Source organism: Trematomus bernacchii, unplaced genomic scaffold (genome assembly GCF_902827165.1).
Source record: "Trematomus bernacchii unplaced genomic scaffold, fTreBer1.1, whole genome shotgun sequence".
Taxonomy (NCBI): Eukaryota; Metazoa; Chordata; class Actinopteri; order Perciformes; family Nototheniidae; genus Trematomus; species Trematomus bernacchii.
In genome coordinates, this window is record NW_022987593.1 from 4,225,768 (window position 1) to 4,248,804 (window position 23,037).

At 40.4% G+C, this 23,037-nt stretch overlaps 3 protein-coding genes and 1 non-coding gene across 7 annotated transcripts in view; 2 read left to right on the plus strand and 2 right to left on the minus strand.

The window, feature by feature from the left end:
- Nucleotides 1-6,123, minus strand: part of LOC117482019 (E3 ubiquitin-protein ligase SMURF2-like) — a 57,800-nt gene extending 51,677 nt beyond the window's left edge. For both annotated transcript variants that reach the window (XM_034129969.1, XM_034129968.1), the window contains exons 1-2: nucleotides 6,102-6,123; nucleotides 5,749-5,817 (exon numbers count right to left, since the gene is read on the minus strand). In XM_034129969.1, the coding sequence (XP_033985860.1) occupies nucleotides 5,749-5,817; nucleotides 6,102-6,108 (76 nt within the window). In that variant the 5' untranslated portion in view covers nucleotides 6,109-6,123. The remainder of the gene's footprint in view (nucleotides 1-5,748; nucleotides 5,818-6,101) is intronic.
- A 739-nt stretch (nucleotides 6,124-6,862) lies between these two features.
- Nucleotides 6,863-14,913, minus strand: LOC117481905 (importin subunit alpha-1-like). Of its 2 annotated transcripts, none has more exons than XM_034129839.1 (11): nucleotides 14,794-14,913; nucleotides 14,363-14,474; nucleotides 14,112-14,252; nucleotides 13,418-13,506; nucleotides 12,767-13,035; nucleotides 12,356-12,450; nucleotides 10,894-11,157; nucleotides 9,931-10,164; nucleotides 9,598-9,780; nucleotides 7,743-7,892; nucleotides 6,863-7,405 (listed from the first exon to the last, which is right to left on the minus strand). In XM_034129839.1, exons 2-11 carry the CDS (start codon nucleotides 14,426-14,428, stop codon nucleotides 7,316-7,318), a joined length of 1,581 nt encoding a protein of 526 aa, XP_033985730.1. In that variant the 5' UTR covers nucleotides 14,429-14,474; nucleotides 14,794-14,913; the 3' UTR covers nucleotides 6,863-7,315. The 2 variants fall into 2 exon arrangements, with proteins under 2 accessions (XP_033985730.1, XP_033985731.1); XM_034129840.1 differs by having other exon boundaries at nucleotides 14,799-14,825.
- LOC117481906 lies at nucleotides 13,509-22,644 on the plus strand. 2 transcript variants are annotated; one of them, XM_034129842.1, is made up of 6 exons: nucleotides 13,509-13,555; nucleotides 17,035-17,229; nucleotides 17,991-18,665; nucleotides 19,705-19,791; nucleotides 20,630-20,821; nucleotides 21,189-22,644. In XM_034129842.1, the coding sequence occupies exons 2-6, from the start codon at nucleotides 17,154-17,156 to the stop codon at nucleotides 21,374-21,376; spliced, it is 1,218 nt and encodes a 405-aa protein (XP_033985733.1). In that variant the 5' UTR covers nucleotides 13,509-13,555; nucleotides 17,035-17,153; the 3' UTR covers nucleotides 21,377-22,644. The 2 variants fall into 2 exon arrangements, with proteins under 2 accessions (XP_033985733.1, XP_033985732.1); XM_034129841.1 differs by lacking the exon at nucleotides 13,509-13,555 and having other exon boundaries at nucleotides 16,105-17,229.
- trnar-ccg lies at nucleotides 15,186-15,258 on the plus strand. The gene has a single exon. It is a non-coding gene; the product is annotated as a tRNA-Arg (tRNA).
- Nucleotides 22,645-23,037: the final 393 nt, after the last annotated feature.

Consider the following 23,037-nt stretch of genomic DNA (forward strand, 5'->3'; position numbering starts at 1 on the left):
TTTCACCTTTTTTCTGGCCCTCCAAAATCGAGGTTCTTACCGGGCCAACAACCGGGCTGAATATGCTAAACTAGTGACGTAAACACTATCGACTGCTGAATGGTCAGAGAGAATCGCTGGCAAGGGGGCTACAACTACAACAAAATTAACATATTTCACCGTGATTTAATTGTAATACACGTTTCAAAATGATGCCGAAATAACAACATACTGATACCGGTCTGCAGACAAGACGGCAGGCGAAAAACCTTTTAAAATGCGTGTTTTCTGAATGGAGATCGGATTGATCAGGCTAAGCTAACGCAGTATATGCTCCGACCGTCCACACTCACAACAATGGCCTATACAGACATAAATAAACCAGCGACTGTATTCGCCATGACACAGACAGTCTGTAGTTTGTACTTGTTTAACTTTTGTCTAGTTTCTGAACAGATATGAGGAGCTGTGAGCTCTGAGTGCTAACAGCTAACGGCTGATGTTTTGGTTTTGTGGTTCGCATTGAAGATGATGTCACGGCAGTTTTGCCCAGCGTCGCTCCGCCCGCCGAACAGCCGATCGCACCACCTACACTGCGTTACTATAGTTACTACCCCTATTAATAAACTGTAATGGAAACGCAGCATAAAGTGAGCCTGGCTTACCAAGGCCTAACCATACCGTACTAAGCCGTGCTAGGTCCTGCAGTAGAAAAGCGCCATTACAATAACAAGTTAAAAAAAAAAAAGTGGAATCATCAAGTGACTATAAATGATTCCATATGACAAGGGCCATGTGCATGTGCAGTGTTCATTTTGGCAGCTATTTTTGATTTAGTCTTAGTCTTTAGACGAAAATGGTTATTAGTTTTAGTCACATTTTAGTCCTTTTTATCCTTCATAGTTTTTAGTCGATGAAAAATCATTACATTTTAGTCAACTTTTAGTCAAAATGTTTTCTCTCTTTAAATCAATTCACCAATTCAGCAAATACAGGTATCTGAAATTGGAATCAAGGTGACGGTATCAAGTGTTGAAATTCGTAAAGCAACATTTCACTCTCTTAACACTTTACTTGTGTGTAATATCTAGGGATGGGTATCATTAAGGTTTTTAACGGTACTACTACTCTTAAAAATCTGTGTGCACGCCGCTGCAGCGTGTCTGTTAGGCCCCGCCCCCCGCACACAGAGAGACACAGGGAGATTGCTCTTCTGGAGTGAAGAGAGCGGAAATAATGATATTGCAAGTTGGCAACGTAAGATGCATTTTGACAGACAAGGCGGAAAATTGGGGGAAAATACCCTGCATTTTGCATGTCCGATAGTCCACCATTAACACCTCAGTCCCGTCTCGTCAACGAAAACTAAATATACATTTCGTCATAGTTTTTATTATCAAGAATCTATTTTTAGCTCGTCATCGTCTCGTCTTAGTCATGTAAAAAAGGTCATTGACATTTTTCGTCATAGTTTTTGTTGACGAAATGAACACTGGCCATGTGAATACTGAATGAGGGCATAGAAACTGTGTCTGTGTGTCTGTGTGTGTGTGTGTGTGGTCAATTGAAATGTATGTGATACAGACTAAACAAAGCTGGCGGAAGTTTGGGTATAAAGCTCCGTACTGCACTACAACATCTAACCACAACACAGTGACCCCAAATGTTAGAGGCAAGATCCAGCAGACAAGAAGAAGTTCAGACACACTCACACACATATACACAAGCAAGAGCAACACCTATTCCTTGAGAAAGATTGCACACACCAACTAGTCTATAGTACTGTTTATTTAAGCAAGAGTATAATTCATCTCAACAGACTCATTCACTGCAAATGAATCAAATGTCCCTTAACTAGCCAATCTGTACCACAGACTGCATACACGGAGACATGCATCCCTTTACTATGAGTTTTATTCTGCATCACATTAGCAGATCCCCATCTCTCATCTTTCCTGAGGCCAGATGTGTGAAAATGCACCAGTTAATCATCACTGTTGTTGGTGCAGCAGAGATCCTTAATGCAAAGACGTTCCACTTGTAATTATCAATGTGTGTGGAAATTCAGAGAAATCTGAAGAAGAGCCCAGTATCTTAAAAAGGCAATTCCTGCAGGAATAAGGAATTGTGCAGCAGAGTCTGTTCGTCACCTCATAACTGGGTCAAACTTCACTTTCTGTCAGAGCATGGCTTGTTCCTAAATGAAGCTGCCAGGGATACAGAAAACAGAGATCAACACCACAAACACGTCACAGTATGACTCACGTCCATTGTGTGCTGATGAATCATAAACCCTAACTCTGGTCCCCATTTCATCTGTCAAAACGTTGTATTGTTATAAACCGGCAAAAGGCCACTTAGAAAATGAAACCGCTTACACGTCACTAAATAAATGACACCACAAGCACATGCCGACTCCAATTCCCCAAATTACCAGGAGCTTACAGTGTGATGATTAAATATCAAATGAATCAGCTTTCATTTGAATCATACAGGGAGACCAGCGGGCCAGGGGGAAATAATACTACCAATTTAATCCATTCAAGGCATCATAACTTAAAAAGGCTTGACAACTATTATCCTATTGTCAGTTTCTCAACATAAGCATCCATTCCTTACATTAGGGAAAGCCTTATAGTCTAAATTTAGCTCAACCTTGCGTGCCGACAGTACATCCTCTGGAGGCTTGACCGTAGATACGAGTGTGTCTGGGTGCATGTGCGCGTGAAAGTGGGAGTTTGTCTATCTCTCTGAGAACACAACACATTGGGCTTGCACATACAGACAAGCTGACACACACAGCTGTACACCTGAGAGTCGGCAGTGAAGGAAGAGACAGTCTTCACCGATAAATGTCCTTAAACGCATTCAGGCCTAGTTAGGGACAAAGGCTTTTTTCCTCCCCTTTAAATGCACAAATAGGCTTGAGCACTAGTTCCAAAAATGTTAGAATAAAAGGTGGGCAAATACCCAGACAAATCCTGACCGTAAATTAAAAATGTTCATGTGGGTTTCCTTGCACGCACACACACAGAACAGGAAGAATCCCGGGATGATTCTTCCAATCGTTCCTGGCTTGCTGAATGCCAACTGGCGGCTGAAGGGAGAAGTGGATCACATGGACAGACTCTCTTCCTCACAGTGCAGCCAAGAGGACATATTTGAGAAGGGGTGAGAGATGGATTCATCCCCTTGTACATCTCATGTCATCCACCGTTTGAGAATATCCAGAATCCAGTGAAGGAAAGCGAGGGAAAACACCCTGTTCCCGTTCGATTTTAGTGAATCATACACCAGCTCTCAGGAGAGAGAGAAGAAACGACACCACTTCTCATCTCCCTGCAGTGTAAGGTATAACAGCCCTCGATATCCAAGATTGCTCGCTTTTACAAGCTTGGCAACAGTCTCCGCGAGGACATGTCAACACACCGCCTACCAGCAACCTCCAACTAGATTTTTTATTTATTTAACGAAGCATCAAAAAGCCGCTGTCCTAGATAAATGTACCAACCATGAGATGACGCTCCAAAAACGCCTTTGAGAGAAGACTGAAGGTGTCATTTGAATACAGTCATCCCAGCACTATGGGATGACTAAGACTGCATTGGGGATGAAATTGGTCAAAATCCTGCAGAGTGTAAGCCCACCCTACGCAAACAGATAAACTGTGAGAAGTTGAGACATGAAGTATACAAAGTTGGAGGCTAAGCATACAGCAAATTACTAAAAAGGTTTTTGATATTCATTGCTATGTTAAAACATTCTTATCGAATGGCAAACTGAAGCAAAGACTGTGTTTGTTACAGAGCCATTTTGTTATTGTGATTTGATTGGATCACACTTAAAAAAAATGTATGGTGGCCAGCAGGAAGGAAGGCTGGGAAATGGCAATGAGTCTAGACTGCATAACAGATGCTTCCATATGGTTCTTTAACAAGGCACCAAGCAGTATGTCAAGTACATCTTTCCTATTGCAGCTATTTTCAGCAATCAGCAAGCATCACCCATTTCTAGTCAAATAAACTGCTCCCCAAACAATGACAAGAGTTACAAAGCTCAATAAAAGTTACACATGTCATACATTCCTTAGATTCAAGCTTCTGGTTAATCCAATTCTAATTCTCAGCGAGAGAAAAACACTCAATCTATGAAAGAGACCACAGAGCAGACAAAGTAAAACTGGACTTCGGCTGGTATGCAAAGTGAGGTCTAAATGCATACAGACTCAGACATATAAATCAAGTGCGACCACAACTAAACATACGTATAGTGTAAATGAATGCACAAGTCTAAATGTATATTTAGCATCACTGAGCATCAGTGTGAGCAGCAGCTCTGGTCCCTCTCAGTCATATGAACCCCAATGTCTGTCTCTATACACACACACTCACAGGCAGACACACACACACACTCACAGGCAGACACAGTTTCCCTTATCCTTTCTCTCTAGTAAAGGACAGACAGAGGATGTGTCTATAATCGGGAAAGACTCACATTTCCTCTCTGAGGTTTCACATTCCTGGGATTCCGTCTGAAGACCACTGCAGCCCATTTAAAACCATTCTCCATATGGAGGAGGAAAAAAGAGACTAGGGCAGGCAGGAAAGGTTTTTAAGCTATGGGAGTTAATTTATCTTTACAATATTACTCTTTAAACATTCTAGGTAAAGGTACCAGTGTGGTTTAATGTAGCATATAATGCAGAATTCATCAATCTCATGATGTTGTTTAACATACAAAAATATCATATAAAAGATAGAACACCTGTTATGCAATACGGTGGGAATTAAAAGTGAATAGCACTGTAGAGAGTCATACAATAATTATAGTGTGTCAGCTCCAAATACAGGTAATACAACAAATTAAAGTAAGACATTTTATGTTCTTCTTTTCTTCTGTTCAGCAGTTGCCCCATATGAACGCCATCACATTTCAAATGTGATGTGGCTGGAAATCTGGTCCCTGCATAAATCCATCCAACAAAGTAAAACTCAAAATGCTTCAAATGCCATTTCCCTGCTGTAAGACCACGTCTCCAGCCTATGCCTTGTTACAAAATGCCTTATTGTATAGTGCCATATCTATTCTAGGTTTTTCCACAATCCATTTGTATGGAGCTCATTGAAAGTAATCATCTAAAGGCCATTGGGAATGGCACCAATGTGCGATAAGATGTCGGCTTTTTCTTAGGTAGTAGTTGTAATTTGTGATTCCACGTCCACTAAAACCCAAAGCTTCACAGTCCGACCACTACCTTTTGAAATGTTCATGTAACATGAGCACACAGTAAACAATACTAAAGGATGATTAACGTAAGATGTTTTCAATGAAGATATGCATAACTCACTGTTAGAACATCGATTACTCTAAGACACTATATGAATAAATAAACATTAGCACCAATTTGCCTTAAGTATTTCATCTAAGCAAACCTATAAAAGAGCAATTAGTAAAGATGCCAAGTAACGGTAGCCAGCTATGTTAATGCAACATAAACAGCGATGTTGTCACAGCTAATATTTGCTAACGAGCTAGGCTCATTGGCTGTCTTTGGATGCTGCCAGGTAGAATAACGTGAGTATATGTAACATAAAAATGAAGAATAAAATAAACGTTAGATCAAAAATTATTTGAACATTTTAAAAATCACACACAAACGCGCCAGTGTCCATCGGTACCATGAGCAGATGTTAGCCTAGTTAGCTAGCAGGCTAACATGCTAAGGACTCCGAGCGGCAGCGGCACAGGAGGGGGTTTAAATGTGCTTACCTGTCAACCGCAGCTTCACTGGGCCATTTCTCCTAACTCCTTGGCTAGACATTCCCCTTTGTGTTCCAGCTTGATGAAAAAAAAAAAGCACAAAAAGCGTCTAGTTCATGTGTCAGCGTACGAGTTTCAAAAAGGTATCTCCCAAAACAATCCCTCTGCTAGCACGGGGTAGCTCGTATTATCACCATAGCAAATCTCTGTGTATGCAGCATAATGTATCATAATAACATCGCTGGAATTACAATATAATGTGAGTTCCTTTTCCGTAAAAAAATGCAACTATCTAATATCACCCAAAAAGCCGTTGAAGCGCAGAGCAAAGGGTGCTCATAAAAATCAAGAGGACAGTGTACCCTCCATCCAGACGGGCGTCCACTCTCTGCCCGGGCTGCTTTAACTGGAGCTGCTCGTGATGGTGAAGACTGCACACTGAGAGCACTTCCGGTACATTTCAAAATAAAAGTTTCATCAGATGTTCTTGATGTTATTACAACCAATAACAAAGGACATGTTCATAATAGTTACCAATATTAATATAATATATTAAATGTATACACTTGCCCTTTTTTCCGAAATAGATTGTCCATTTGTTACTTTCAGTAAATTAGCCAATGTGCATTGAGGAAGCTTTAGAAAAGGTGTATTTTCATACACCCACTACTGAAACATGTGATGCAAGTAAATTAAACCTGGTTGCCGTAGTTCAAATCTTACCTAAAGCATATTTATTATTTAATTTAACCTCATCTTGATAGTTTATGTAGTCAGACTTCCACTGCAATAATATCATATGGAGTATAGCTTTTCCCCCCTGACTACGGTATATATAAACTCTGAGTATACAGACTGAGTTACTATTAAGTGTGAGTTTAATTGGTTAATAGCAGTCATTTCCAAAAGTGGGCATCCCATTTGAGGAGGGTTTATGTATCCATTGTAAAGTATCTGTGACAGCTACAATAAGTGTTTTATAGAGATTTTGAATTTGTCATAAAGAATCATAAGGCCATTTTACATGGTGTCAGATTCAACAAATCAGCACTTGATGCCATTTTTCCTGACAGTAGATTGAATTCAGATCTACAGTAGGGGAAATATATTTAGCCAAGTCTGATTGTGCTCTTTCCCTTTAATTCATATATGATACAAGCCATCATGGCCATACAATGCAAGACATCCAACTGTTGAATGACAGATTTCATTCACAAAATATTTTAAATGTACTATAGAAACAGCCAGGCCCTTACAACAGTCTCACAAGTATAGAGAAAACCACAGTGTCACCTAGTGGTGAAATGCACACAGATCATTACCATCTATGCTTCTTCTTAAAGCCTTACCTACTTCACATTATTTAACCAACCACGTTTCCCTGTATCCGTGACATTCATCAAGAAAGAAAACATTTTGCATGAGCAACATTTATTTACAGATATTTTTTCAAAACGGGGATATTTTGTCTGTACTGTCACGTACAAAAATGAAATTTCTAAAAAAAAAAAAAATACAAAAATAACAAGTTCTGAATTTCTTTTTTTTTTTATGTTACAAAGGGAGAGCTGGACTTTTAAAACTTGAAAGTGCTTTGGTCCTCAGGGATCTGGAAGGTATAGGAGTCTGCAGTAGCCTCAGGAACCACAGAATCATCCTCTTCATTCTGAAAGACAGGAAGGACCAGAGGAGAGCAGCGTTAGAGGATTAACCAAGCATAGTTCCGAGCATCATTAAATGAATTAACATCGATTTGGTGGACTAGGACAATCTCTGTCAGCTACGAAAAGGTCTGTTGTGAATAGAGTAACATTAAAGACTGATCAACAGCAACACAATGTATTTTTAAAAAGGCATTTAGTCAGTGATTTCACCAGAAAAGTATAAAACCCATTGAAATATAATGACAAGTAACAAACTATCAATCTTTTATAATTCGTATGCGATTATGATCACATTAGCCATGATTTCTGCGTGGCTAGTCAGTTTTTAGAAAAGCTCACCTCTTCAGAGAAGTATTTGTCTATGATGTTGAGAGATGACTTGTACACAGCTTCGTTGTCATGGGTCTGCAGTGTCTCAATCTTGTCCAAACCACCCAACTCCTCGATCATTAGGCACAGTTTTTCAACCTCGCCAGCTTTGTATGCCATCTGGGGAGGAAGGGAAACATATCTGTAAGACTAATAGTTGCTAAGAGATGAAACTGTGGCCACTCTTTTTAATCTGTGACTATCAAGAGTCCAGCTGCTTCATTCTGAGATTAAATTCAGCAAATCTTCATGTTTCCTAATCTCAGAAACCCAGTGTCAAGTAGGGATGGGTAGCGAGCTCCGGTATTAAAGGGGCCCCGGGGCTGAATTAAAGACCGTGGTACCGTTAAACTCAGACGTTATCTGTCTTTTTATCGGTACTGGAGACATAAAAAAATATATATGTCATATGTATTATTGCTACATAAACATTATATTGCAGTTTTAGTTTCACCAACTCTGTTTCTGATATGCAATAAGACTACAAAATGTGTCTATGATGTATTTTCGATCTTTCCAATCCAGACGAAAAATAGGCCTATCTCTCTCCCCCGTCTGTGTGCGAGGGGGCGGGGCAGTTTACACACACGCAGCTGCTACATGCATGCAACACACACGGAGATGGCGGAGAGAACTAAGTGCTAAAAGGTGTGGTTAAACTTTACGTCTCGATGTGGACAATGCTCGTTGCCAAAAGTGCAATAAGAGTTTAGCATTTAAGGGTGGTAACACCAGCAATTTGTCTAAACATCTTGCAAAAGTGCACCACATTCAGACGGAGAAATGCACCGTTTTTGACTGTCTGTCTAGTAGCTCTGTAGCCCCATCCACGAGTAACGTTTCCACGTCAGGTATGTTATGTATACCTTAATCTTCCTCCAGAAGAACCGTTAGACCTTTTGCAGCATACCTGTATGCCCCACCTGTGTTGCTCTGTACCACTGTATTATTGCAGTAAATACTCGTTTTGTTTGTTTTTTACAGTTCTGTAAGTTCACATTATTTACAATTTGTTTAGTTAATTTCCCTTTTTTCTTCTTCAAAAGAACCGATAAGAGTACCGTTAAAGGACCGGATCGATAAAAGTACGACTACCGTTAAAACCTTACGATACCCATCCCTAGTGTTAAGTCTCCATTTCCTAGGGAGAAAATGTCTGTAAAAAGGGTTGATTAAAAAAGGCTAATTTCTCTTTGATGGAATTTAATCATTTAATTGTTTGCCGTTTAAGACAGTAGCCTGCCATCAGATCTTAATCCCTGGCTTCTGGCATCTTTAAAGTTTACATTTTGATGCATTTTTTTTGCCAAAACTTTTGCACAATTTAACTAGTTATCTTCCATTGCCGGAAAAAGATCTCTGCTTGTGTTTATGCAGTCTTATCTCATTTACTTCACATAAAGTATAACAGCCCAACATCTGCAAATCTCCAGATCATATTCTTCCTTTTTTTAAATCTTATATGACAAATGAATCTGAAGAAGTTAGATCCTAAATGAGTCTTCCTTATAATTAAATGTTTAAATTGAGATTCCAACAGTATGCTTTGGTGTTCTGTGTCTGCAGAACGTTATTGCTACACAATGACGCTTTCATCTTTCCAAAAAGAATTGTCGATACTGAATAATGGGATAAATTACCTATCATTTTATCAAGTAGTAATTCTGCACATGTTGATTTTCATACACGATACACTGAGATTAATCGTTGTGGTTAAACTCTACTCGACATGTAGCAGTGTTAATTGCAGCATTTTGATTGCACATCAAAAAACAAACTTGCTGTACTCCGATGCAATTATAGCAACATGGTCTTGAAAATATACCTGCAATATATTCTGAATTGCATCCAGGATGACCAAGAGTATTTTGCTGTCTTTGGCGGTCAGCAGGTTGAGCAGAGGCTCCAGGACATTGCATTGGACCAGGTAGGCCGCCTGCTCCATCGTCCCACCGCTGGTATAGTTGGTGACTGCCCACACTGCCTCCTTCTGAGTCTTGTAGTCTCCCTAAACAGAAATAACATGATATTTAAGGCCAGAGAAAAGCATAGACATTAATACAGATAGTAAAGAAACTAAATGACCATTCATGAATAAATGTGTTCCTTGTTTGGTATATTGTAACACCCAGATCTATTTTCTGTGTGCTGCTCTGACCTGTTGCAGGATCTCCACCAGCATGGGCATCAGGCCTGCATTGATGACCTCCTGGATCTGGGTGTCCTTCCCTGCAGTGATATTGGACAGGGTCCAGGCAGCCTCTTTCTGGATATTGGGCTTGTTGTGGCGCAGCAGGCCGGGGAACATGGCCAGAGCACCTGCATTCAGCACAAACTGAGTCTGCTCGTCTGTCCCGGTCACTATGTTGCCAAGTGACCGCAGGGCTGGAGTCTGGGGGGTGAAGAAGAACAAGTCAATTATATTTAGTATTTACAATAAAAGGAATAATCTAGGGATGAGAGGAGGATATAGTGATACCCAGACACTTGTGTGTGTGTGTTAAGGTTTATATTTGACTACTGCTGAATAAGATAACTTATGGTTTCAATGATTCACAGCTTTCTGCACACAAGGACTTGAGCCTTTGTAACAGTTATCAGTCCTACATTCAGCCAAAACATAGATGTCCTAATAGTGCAGGAGTAAAGAGTGTGGGAAACTTCTGATGGTATTTATGACCATATAAAAAAGCAATTATGTTAAGGGCAGAAAGACTTTCAAACACGCTCATGATGGTGGGAATAGAGTAATCTACTCTGCTGAACTGCTGAACTGCACACATCCCACATACTATACTATTCCTCCTGTGTGACAGAAAGGTACAAAAAAAAAAACATTCCAAAATGATCCTTAAATCTAGATTCTCGGAGACCTGAACCTTTGACAATAAATACATCTGTTAAGCACATTATTTCACAACAAAAATAAGGAATTAAGAACAATTGGGCTCCGTTCATATCTTTGCCAATGACAAAACTTCCATACAAAATACATAAAGCAGAAGGAAGCTACACTTTATTATTAATTGAATGAATTAAGCAGATGTTAATGTATAATGCACTAAAGTCCGTTACAAATAACATTTACTTTTAACATGACCAATCTCAACACTACACTTACCACAACGGAGAGCTCTCCACAGGCCAGCAGCTGCACCAGGCGGGGCACCAGGCCGGCCTGCACCACCACCTCTATCCTCTCGTTGGAGCCGTCAGTCAGGTAGGACACGGCCCAGCAGGTATCGGCCAGGATCTCCCTGTCGTCATGGTGAAGGAGGCGCACCAGGGCCGGGAGTAGCTGCTTCACCGCCGCCAGAGGAGGGGCCGGGTTCTTGTTCCGACACAGGTTGGAGAGCGTCCAGGTGACATTGCGCAAGTACCCAGACTGGTTTGGTGGATTCAGAGCCAAGTGTTATTTTTCAAAATCAAGGTGTCAAAACATGATAGTGATTGTAATAGATACTGACAACAGTTTATTCAAAAGACTTCTTTAAAGAGAGAAACATCTTTATTGTCAGTTGTACAACATTTCTCTCAAGTCCTCTCAAAACAAAATCATAAGGGTCTCAGGAAATGTATCAATCTATTAAACTGGCCAATTTAATGAGTTAATGTAATTTTTTTCACAACTGCTATACTATCAAATCCCTGAAGGACATTTCTAAAAAAGGTCACATGGCAGGCTGATAAGCCTTGTTGACAACAAATGTGCCTCATGTGAACTTAACCTGTTAAGCCCTGAGCCTGTTTTTCAGGTCTCAGGCTCGAAAATGACATTCCCAGAACAAATGACCATATCTTCCCTTCTAAAAGGGTTAAATTAATAATCTTTTTTCTCAAAGTAATGATAAACCTGTGAGTTGGATGTAGAAAAGTCAGAATCAATATAGATGTTTTTTATTTTAAAGAAAATTCAGATTTTACATAGTAAGAAACTGTAAATTAGTGTCCGTCCAAAAATTATTTTTTACTTATAGTGAAAACTACCCTTGGATGATGGTAAGGTAGACTAAAAGCTTTATGAATCCAAAGTACAACATATAATAACTTCAGCAGCGTTTTTATCGTTTTGATGCCATTGAAGACCACTTTGGAGAGACTACAGAGCCAAGGTAAAAATGTTAGCATTTTTAGCTACCTAGCGTCACTTGTTTTGATGTCTGTTTTGTTTAGAACGTCGCAAATTCGTATAATTCAGTGATAATGAGGGTACCCTTCGATTCTGTGTCACCTCACGATGTGAAACGATGTGTTGGATGTGGAGAAAAGATAAATAATAAGGTTTTGTGAGGGATTTTCGGTGCAGTAATCAGTTAGCATTTTTCGCTCGTTGCTAATTCAGAGGCTCAGTGTTAGCATTGTGGGTTTTCTTTTGAAAAATAAATAAAAATGATCAGTTCGATGAGTTTCTTCCCGTTACATGGATATAAAACATTCATAGTTTATTAAATGAACATGCCCTCAGACACTGTTTTCTGCAAGATGTTGCGGCAGTGCCCCGGTACCGGGGCCTCTCGGGCTTAACAGGTTAAAGTTAAGTCTGGTCTGTAAGAACAGGCAATCAAATAATCTTTGCAACTCACAGGAAACACAGACAAGTCAGGAACTGCCAGCAAGGCGAGGAGTGGATTGAGACCGCCATCTTTGATCACTAGGTCTCGGTAGTTGGATCCATCACCTAGGAAAGACATTCACAGTTAAAGGCTATTAACTGGACAATCACAACAGAAGATAAAATCATATCAGCTCAAAATAAAATTACAGTTAGTTACCACATGAGGTATTAGCATAACGACTATCATTTTGTAGAGCATTCTAGATACTATCAACACCTCCAGACTAAACAAAAATAAGCATATATATATACCCAAAAACAGCAACAGATCTCCACATCACATCTATCTAGGCAAGCTGAACATAACCGTGTAGGATGCTGTAATGGAGGGACAGAACTGAAACGCAAAGAGATGTTGAGTGTGGAAAGCATACAATACCTGCAATGTTACCCAGGGCCCAAATGGCCTGCTCGCTGATGTGTGGGTGGGGGGATGCCACCAGGGTGATGAAGGCAGGGATGGCCCCTCCATCCACCACAGCAGTGGTCTGCTCTGAGTTTCCTGAGGCGATGTTGGTCAGGGCCCAGGCTGCCTCGAATTGGATGGGGGGGCATTCAGACAGTGCCAGAAAACTAACAAACCTCGGGATGAGGCCGGCAGTAATGATGTTGTCAATGGGTGGATGCTTTTCTCTTGAGAGGAGCCTCCTGTACATCAAGAGATAATACAGTAATGGTATTCATAAAACGGAAGGTAACTTTAATGAAAGTCAAAGTCAAATGTAGCATTATAAAAATGTATTTAAGTAGAAACTAGATGGATGCGGTAATTCAGTTCAACAGGTTTTAGAAGAAATTGATTTCCAATATAGCTATTAATAATAATCCACTTTATTTATGCAGCTTAAGAGCTTTATAAGGATGAGTTGTAGCACCTTCTGCTAAACACAAACTAAATATGTCAACATGTATTCAAATATTCAAATTAGAACCAAATATAAACAAAGCACAGGTGGTGAAGTTGCTGGACTGTTTGTCAAAAACATGGGAACATGATGGAAGTTTATCTGGAACATCGACAATGATTTACCTGGCTGCCTGCGTGGCCTGCAGCTGATGATCTAGATTCTGGCTGTTAATACCATCTACAATCTCCTCCACAGTCCAGTGCTGAGGAGGCTGTGAGAACAGAAACAGAGGAAGGTTACTTATCTGCAAAGTGAACCAGGTAAAGAATTTTTTTAATATTTTCTTTCAATGTTTTTAATTTGTGTTTCTTATTGTGGGATGTGTACCAAACAAAGATTTATAGGAGAGTAAATCTCTGCAGCACCACACATCTTAATCGAGAGCGTTCTGCGTTTCATAACTAGTTGTCCCCAGCAATATTGTTAACATACTATTCCATATTGCAATTTCGATAACATTTAGGACTCGTTCGGCCCTAATAGACAAGGGAAGTATTTTAAAATGAAGTGGAACAACATTCACATTTGCAAAAAGACACTTTCTCATTGACCTTCGGCCACTTCCTATAGCAGAGCAAGCTTTAATCAACCTTTATGGTTCAATTTAAAATCAGGCGGTTTCTCCAGGTTACGGGTAAGTTGTTGGCATTAAGGCTGTTGCAACTCATTGCCAACTAAATTAAAAAACGTTTCAAACATGGAAAAACGGTTGTATTTATATCAGGTGCGTCATGTTTTCGGTGCCCCGTTAAATAAAATAGTTTGCTATTGTGTGAAAGGAGCAGCCGTAGAGCTGGCCGAAAGCAGCTTCTGTACCTGTGCATTGGGGTCTGACTCATGGAGAGGAGAGGTGGGCTCGTCCAGGAGGGTCTGGACGTTTCTCCTCTTCAGGATCTGATCATCCTTCTTCGCTTTACGCAGCTCCACGTTGACTTCTGCTCTCCTGCGCCTTAGATCCTGAAGAGGCCGATATAACGATATACAGATATAATAAGTTGGACGGAATTTCATTTACCATTAGCTACCTCAATTATGTTACAATGCTGAATGTTTCTTGAAGAACTTACATTCACATCTTTCCCTTTGTTTTTGAACTGGGTGAGCCGATCTCCGTTGTCGTTGCCAGCTGACATTCCTGAACGTTAAACAAGACCTTCGATTCCAACGATTAGACACTCCCTGTTGAAAAATATATAATGGACGTTAAAAACTAAACGGTCTTTACAACGGCTGATTTCCCAAACTCCCCCTCGTTCACTTCGTCAAAGCTAGCTCGTAGGAGGTAAATGAGCTAACGCTAGCACCCGCTCGTATTGAAGCCAAGCCGGTTATCTAACACCATGTGGCCCGTAGCAGCCTGTCCGCTAATCCAACAGCCAAAACCCCGCTGTTTTTTCTAAAACCACGGTAAGCAAAATAGAAAACTCGAAACTAAGGATGGAATTATACATTTATTTGAAATGTAGATTTAGCCACAAAGCATGTGCGACTTGCTTACCTTACAGAGATGGTGTAGCTTCTTTTTCTTTCTTTTTTTTCTTTTTTTTTTACAAAAGACCTGACGTCATTTATATACCTCCCTGTTTTTTCCGAGTTCTGATTGGTGAATTGGACCACATGCCCCGCCTCATCGCCCACGCTTAAAAAAACGCTTCAAACAACAAAGCCGTTGTCAAAGGCAACCGCTGTTAGTATCGCGAGATACTATTTTATACTGGTTTTCATTGTGTATCATTACGGCCATGTATACAATATATACCGTGGGTAACATTTTCCTTCCATAAAAATGTTTTTGTTCGTATCCTTGATGCTTCACCATACGTACAGTACGAGCGATTGTCTTGATACGGCATTTTTAAAATTGTTGTTTTCCACATTCAGCCACGTAATGACCCAGTGGCCTAATGGATAAGGCATCAGCCTCCGGAGCTGGGGATTGTGGGTTCGAGTCCCATCTGGGTCGTGTTTAACTCCTTTTCAGGGCTTAAGTGTGTCCAAAGTGGAATTTCTCAATGTATTGGATCATTTAATATAAAACTGTCTTGGTTAATACTGCTGTCATCAATTGGTCCAATACCACACCAACTCACATACACAGTCTTTTAAAGATTCTAGCCTGGTGATTATTCACACACCATTGATAAATGCTATTAACGGTCAAATTTAAGTCGAGCAGTATGGTTTTCTAGATTATGATCTTCACCTCAAAGATCAATGACATTGACCCTAATTCTGCAAATATAAACATCCACAAAAGTGCAATTTTAACTGTACATAGCCTACTGTTGCTGAAATACATTAAATCTTAGGGCATCAGACTATAAAGCCTGAAGCATCCATTATTATATTCACAAAGACACAAGGTCTAAAACTAAACTACACAAACTCAAGGTTCAAGGTTCTTTATTGTCAATCTGACATAGTTACAGAGTAATTATGTAGTTGAAAATCTTATGTCACAGGCTTCTCCAACAATGCAACATAATAACATAATAACAATAAGAGCATGAGCAATACAAAAATAATAATAGTTATAAAATGAAATAAAGTTATGATGTGGAATAGTGCAATAGAGTCTATATACAAGTTATTGGAATGATATATATATATTAGGTATTAGATACATACTACTGAGTAGCAGATGAATGTTTGATGTTGTTTCAACAGTTCAATTTTTTAACAGTCTCACTGCCCGCGGGAAGAAACTGTCTCCGAATCTTCTTGTCCTTGCCAGGATGCTGCGGTAACGTCTGCCAGACGGCAACAGAAAGAACAGTTTGTGGCTGGGGTGATGGGGGTCTTTGATAATCCGTAGTGATTTCTTCCTGAGCCGCTGGGAGTAAAGGTCCTAACCTGTTCGTTGCATGTGCATGTGTTACTTTGCACCCCTTCATATCATTTCCCGTAGTATTTTTTTGTCTTATTGTGTACTTAAAGATAAGACATGCTGAAATGTGTACAGCTTGAACATGATACAATTTAAGTGGAAAAAATAAATGTTCTGTAGATACAGTAGTAGAAACAAATGAGCATAGTAAGCACTAAGCAGTAAAAGAGAAACAGAATTGCTTGCATGTTTCCAGGGTTCTCAGAGGACATAGCTGTGAGGGTGAAAGGCTAAAAGCTTTTTATTTTGAGAGTATTTACCAGAAGTACAGGTGGGCCATAATTGCTGCATTAACTCTAGTTTGATACAGTTATAGTTTAGGACGGTATACTTTAATTTCTTTGACCTTTTTTCTAATTATAAATTATGACTTCTAAAGAGCAATATACATGCAATTTAAGCCTATTTGAGTTCTTATCAGATTGTTTTAGTTTGGTGTACTATATTTAGAAAGTAAATTCCCAATTATGCTAATGCTTGATGTGCTGCAGTCCCTCTCTGTGAGCACCAGAGAGCAGTGAAGACTCATTGATATGAAATGCACTCAGGTACACCTCCACCACGTTGCATCAAGGCTGGCTAATGTTAAAGAAGTTGCTATGACGGGTCGTGAATAACTACATATTTAATGCTAGCCACCAAAATGCCATAAATATAGACGATTTTAAACAACCTGTTGAACACCAGATATCAAGAGGTGAACCTAGTTATCTTTTATATATAAATAAACTTGGTAAACAACTAATCTAGGTCACAATTCCCCTCTTATAGTATAAACAACTATTTGCACCTTTTTCAAATCCATTTATGAATGAAAGGAGTGTCATGTCGAAGTGTTTACTTCTGTGCTAGGGACGTCCCACCTCCATCTCCCTTTGCACCCCATCCCATCTCATTCCTGAGCAGCCGTATAAAGCCCCAGGACTCCCTCTCTGCTGCAGAGCTGAACGTGTGTCCACTGAACATCCACAATGACAGGCAGGATTATTCTGTTTCTCTTGTTCCTGGGGTTTCCTCTTTACAAGACAGAGGAGCATGATGTCAATGGTGAGTGTACTTTTATTTCATTGTTTTTGTATTAGTTTTACATTTTTACTTATTCAGGGAAACATGATTTTCATCTGCCTACACACCATCAATGGTTGCCTTAGATGCTGCCTTCTTTTAAAATTATAGCTAATAGTCTTAAACATTTCACAGCAGCATGCTAATTGTTTACTGTTCAAAATTGTGGAAATGTGTGGCTTGAGATCTAACATACAATGTCCATTACATCATTTGTCAACAAAAAAACTAGGAAAAGCAGAAATAATCCCAGGCAAATTTGTCTGCATAATTAGGAGGAAATATTACATCTCAAAACATCATATATTTATATAAAATGCTAAGTGAGTAATAGTTTCATAACTTTGATAGATTGTGGACTTTTTGGTATTTGGTTCATTTAAAAAAGAAAACATTCAAATCTGAGCTGTACATTTTTATCAATTTATAAAGACATTTACACCCTACCAACCCTTTAAAAACCTCAATGAGTGTTATTCTGTGGAGCAAAATGTTAAGTTCTTACAATGAAAGCAACTGATAAACATGATAAAGTACTAACATAAATATGTGTATGTATTAATCAAGCTTAGGAAAGACCCTAAACCATTAAATATTCAAAGTTTCAAGGAACAGTTTTGCAAATGAAATGAATCCATATTGTTGGAGGTTACTGTAGGAGCACAGTGGCTTTTATATATATCATTATCATAAAGCAACTTGAATGACATTTCTAACTGAACGTTCTGTTTGTGTCGACCCAGAGCTGTACACCCTGATAGAAAAAGGTCAGACCAGCTTTGTGGATCCGGCTCAGATCAACCAGACCCGGATGTTGGTCAAAGAGCCCTCCCTGCCCATCAATGAGCTTCTAGAGAAGAGCAGCAAAACCAGCGAGTCCAAATTCACCCTCCATCCTCTTCCCTCTGCTGTGTGGCCAAAGTACACTGACCTCGCTCCCATCCCCCGCCACCACGGCCCCCACAACAAGAGCAAAAAGGGCCCAAAGAGCGACCGTCTGGTGGAGCACAACAGTGAGAAAACCAGAGGAGAAGTTTCTGGTCTGCTTCCCAAAACCCAGCTGACACGAGCTGCTGCTGCTGCTGCTGCTGCCACAAACCGCACTGTACAGAAAACCTCCCAGGACTCCCAGTCCAACACCAACCCTCCCCAGCAGAGCGAAACAGAGGGAAACCCCAACACCAGGCCCAGGGGTCCACCTCACACACCACCCCAGGTTCAGCCGCACCAACCGGCCCCTTCTCCACGCAGAGATCCCCCCAATAGACGGCTGGACCAAGAGGAGAACCGGCCAGGGAAGTCCAGCCTCTACCAGTCCGGTATCGGTGCATCAGCCCGGAACAACAGCCGCCCACCTGTCGCCTTCAACCGGCGCTCCTCCTCCAGCCTGCTCTACCATTTTGACATCCTGAGGCGAGGTAAGGGAGGATTTAAGGCTGACCTCTTCAAGTCAATTAATCGCTCATGTCTTGACTTGGATACCTTATACCTTAAGTCAAGTCTTGTTGTGCTTTATTCATCCTTTAGCTGACTTATTTACAAAAACCTTTGAGCCCATCTCTGGTGAACACAAGATTTAAAGTGGTGCTTTTGCATGATTCGTTATGGAGGAACTCAGTTTTACACATCTGTCGATTAAATCGAATAATCGATTAGTCTACAAAATCGTTTGAGTGTTAGTTGACCAATAATCTATTTTTGCCTAAGCTGTATTATTTTTAAACTCACCTTTTAGGGTGGCCTAGTTCTAATGATTGAAATTATTCAAGAGTTTATCCTTCTGGAAAAAATCTTTGATGGTCAATGTCATAGTATCTAAAACCAGAAATAACTATGACTCGTACCTAGAAAAGTGTTTTAGTATTAGTCACTGAAGGTAAACAGTTCCATTTTGATTTGTTCTAATGCAATATGTATTTCCAGCAAAGTTAATAGACGATTACAAAGAGGGCAAAGTACTGCTACAAAATACCCGAAAAATATATGATAAATATATACATTTGTTTTAACTTCAGTGGAAATAAGTCAGTCATAGTGATATTGTATACACTAACACGTAGAGGTCATAGAGTTCACTCACAGTGTGATAATGACAGTGATGTTTTTTACCCTTCCACACCCCGACCACTAATTACAACCACCTTCGTCACATCTGGCTGTCAGTGTTTCCCTTTGTGTGCAGCGAGGTTGTAATGAAAACTGATGTAAAGCAACTGAGAAGGCCCCTGATGTTGTAATTAAAATGGAAAATGCCACACGGATGTAATCCCATCACACACACCGCCTCCTGCAGTCCCATGCGCAGGAATGCGACGCCTGGGTTTTATAATGACAACCTTGTCCTTTTCTAATGACGCTGGAATGAGAGTCTGGCTCCATACAGGCATGGCAGCAGACAGTCCCTCTTTCTTTTCCTCATCCCTCCATCCTGTCCTCTGCTTGTCTTCCTCTCCACAGAGTCTGACTTCCCACATGATGCCTTCTGCATGAGCGAGTGCAGGAAGGAGAAGGACGAGAGAGAGTATTACTGCTACAGTGAGTTTGGTATGTACCCAGCGAGACACAAAGATAGTCAAAGGTTAAAAAAAACATAGGAATAGCCTAAGAAGTATTGATCAAAATAAAGTTCAATGTTTTTGGAATTTATTGGTACGTACTTATACAATTTGGTCAAATAATACGTTTCAAGTCATTGCACATCAGTCCCAAGTCTTAAACTTTAAGTGTCAAGTTCTCAACAAGTCATAACTCGCTCTTCATCCATTCAACCATTTTTTTGTCTTTGGAAATGGTGGAAAGTATAAAGTATGTAAGTGAAAAGGCTCAAGTCTAAGTGAAGGCACGATTCATAAGTGTTATCGAAATCTTTTTGTGGAGTCTAAATTCATCAAATGTGTGACTCGGGTCTGACTTGAGTCCAAGTCTTGTGACTTGAGTCCACACCTCTGCTTTCTACTGCTTACACATGTAAGTTTGATACTGTATATAGCTGTAGCAGCTACACTTTTTGAGACTATAAGAAACTGTTTAAAGGAACAGTTTGACATTTTGGGCTAGCGATTGTGAAGGTTGGTCACCCTAAATCATGTACAATAAACAAAAATCAACTAACACGTTAAATCTTGTTAGTATATATGAATTGTACAGATCCACAGAGCCAAGCTATTTGTCTCTGCTTGTTTCCTGTTTTCCTGCTAGACTGACCTAAAATAACCAGCTCCTGGCTGTAGTTAGAAACACATGAAATATTTATCTCACTTGGGGCAGGTAGGCTTATTAGTGTATTAGCCTCAATGTGAAACTTTCTTTACAAAAGAAACATATCATGTGTAGGTATTAACATTTTGATGTATTTTTGTTTTTTTTCATGTCCCTTTAACAGCTGTGAATGGGATAGTTCACGACATCGATGTGTTGCGTAAAGGAGTACGCCTCGTAACACTGATGGTGGGCAGTGATGGCTTCTACAAAATGAATCGTCTCTATGTGACGCCAGACAGCTTCTTCTTCAAAGTCCGCCTTCTGGTCCTGGACACTTATAAGTGCAGCAAGCCCTGCCCTGACATCAAACTAGGTGAGTGTAGCAGGACAACTCTAAATCCTCATGAAACAAAAGGATCGGATGAGATATATACAAGCTGTAGAAGTGTACCTATTAACTATACGAAGTGGCTGTTATTCCTTTCAGTGGTTTATCAAAGAATATAAAATGTCCTTTGAACGAAACTCTGAAAATGATGGGACATATGTACAAGAGTCAAGACAAATACATTCAATAACAAGGTCCATACAAATATTCTCATATTGGGACTCGAACATTCTGTTTCCCTGAGATCAGACAAAGACATCCAGTGTTTTAGTGCACTCTTGAAAATTGATCTCTGCTCAACTGTACTCTTTCTCCGTGTCATTTCAACATTGTCCCCCTGATTGTTCCCCAGGGACCCGGTACATCATAATGGGCCAGATCTACCACCGGAGGCGCCATCTTCCCAGTGACCTCCTGAACTTACTGGGCAGTAAACTGAAGCCTGGAGACGGCCTCCTGCGAAGCAACAACTACATCAAGAGGTTCAACAAACGGAAGCACCAGAAAGCTCTGGAGGCCAGCCGCTCCAAGTGTAGGTGAACCAGCGATGGGACTGTGGCCCCCTGCTGCAGGGGAAGAGACAATGCAGCTGACCTGAACTGACCATAACCCACCCCTCAGTATTGTGCAAGACAGAAGAAGACATTTTGCGGAAGGCATGGATTTATCTTCATAGGGAATTGTTCATCTTTTTGAATGCTCTGTTCCTTGGTGTTTTTGATTAACACGTGTTTAACAAGTCAACACGTGTTTAACAAGTCAACACGTGTTTAACAAATCAATACGTGTTCTGGGAGATACACAGATCCAGCCTCTGTATTCTCTTCATAGCACATACAAAAATGCATTTGTCCAAATCCATATCTAACAATTGAAAACCCAGAGAGCTGTTACATGATCCTGAACAGAAAAGTATTTCACATAACAAACAGATTGGCTTTCCAAAATAATGGCAGTAGCTGAGAACATACTAATTAAAATGTTGTATTTGTAAATCACATTGTACAAATACAACATTTTAATCATGTTGATTCCTTTGAGAAATCAATGAGACTTCTACAGTTCTTATCATTGGACATTTCGTATTGCACCGAATAGTATTGTTTTCTATCACTCAATCCCTTGCATGTTATCACTGTGGTTGTTATTGTTAAGCAGGAAATGCACTATTATTGTTATACGGACCAAAGCGAGGGGATGAAGGGCCTAAGACAAGCAGCGGCAACTCCCAGAGGAGGAGAAGGAGGAGGAGGGAGAGAGAGAACACAGGACCTTTGCTTGTCATGAGAGCGGCTTATTTTTCTTACTTTAATGATGTGTCCACGATGAAATATCTGCCTGAGTAGCCTGGGACATCAAAAGGGGCCTTGCTGAATGAGGAGGGGTGTGTGGTTGTAGGGACTAAGCCATAAATCTAATCGCAGGAATCTGATCCTCTCCGCACCTGGACACATGACTTGGAAAAGTGCCTCCTTCACAGCTCCTCTTTGGGGTGGCTTTTGTGTTCTTGCTTACACACAAACACGACCTCCTCTGGGAGGGCCAAAGCTCAAAAAGGGGGTATTTCAAGTATTTGGGAAGAATCAGAGAAAGAGAGAGACGAGGGGGGGGAAGGCGGAGGAGAAAAAGATGGTAGTGTAAAATGACAAAGTGAAAGGATGTTGACTTTCTGAAGGGATAGCTTCTTATTTAATCAGAAAACCCTGGCTTGATTGTAGTACGCCATGAAAGGGGAAACTTGCACTGAACGCTTATATGGCTTTATTATACTTAAACCCAATAAAAATGTGTATTTGTTTTGTATTCAACGACCCTGTGAGGATTTTATTTGTCTTTAAATCAACCCACTCTCATCACATACATCTGCCCACTGACCTACACATTGATCCTCATTCCCAGTGATTGCATGGGAAGTAGCCCCTCAAAAGTAAGACACTCTAATTGGAGTTTAACAACCATGGTCTCTGTCTGGCCTCCGGGAAGAGAGACGCACTTGGGAACTTGGACATGGAGGCAGGCAGGGCTAAGCCTCTTTTCTCCCCCTCTGTACGTCTGTCAGCTCGGCCTGGCGTTCCCAGGCTCGAGGAAGCCTCTATCTGGGATCAGCGCTGGAGGGAACAGATGCAGGCGGGCAGGAAACAGGAGCCTGCTCCACATCTTGGCTACTATCGCAGCGGGAGGACATTCCTCATCGCAGAGGA

What these genes read in the sequence shown, in the direction of transcription:
- LOC117481906 (XM_034129842.1), top strand. Translation starts at nt 17,154, where the DNA reads ATGACAGGCAGGATTATTCTGTTTCTCTTGTTCCTGGGGTTTCCTCTT. An exon ending in AGAGGAGCATGATGTCAATG is followed by an intron (nt 17,230 to 17,990) that starts GTGAGTGTACTT and finishes GTGTCGACCCAG; the next exon opens with AGCTGTACACCCTGATAGAA. An exon ending in CTGCCCTGACATCAAACTAG is followed by an intron (nt 20,822 to 21,188) that starts GTGAGTGTAGCA and finishes ATTGTTCCCCAG; the next exon opens with GGACCCGGTACATCATAATG.
- LOC117481905 (XM_034129839.1), bottom strand. Translation starts at nt 14,428, where the DNA reads ATGTCAGCTGGCAACGACAACGGAGATCGGCTCACCCAGTTCAAAAAC. An exon ending in CAGGCCACGCAGGCAGCCAG is followed by an intron (nt 13,036 to 13,417) that starts GTAAATCATTGT and finishes CTTGATGTACAG; the next exon opens with GAGGCTCCTCTCAAGAGAAA. An exon ending in TGGTGGAGATCCTGCAACAG is followed by an intron (nt 9,781 to 9,930) that starts GTCAGAGCAGCA and finishes ATTTCTGTTTAG; the next exon opens with GGAGACTACAAGACTCAGAA.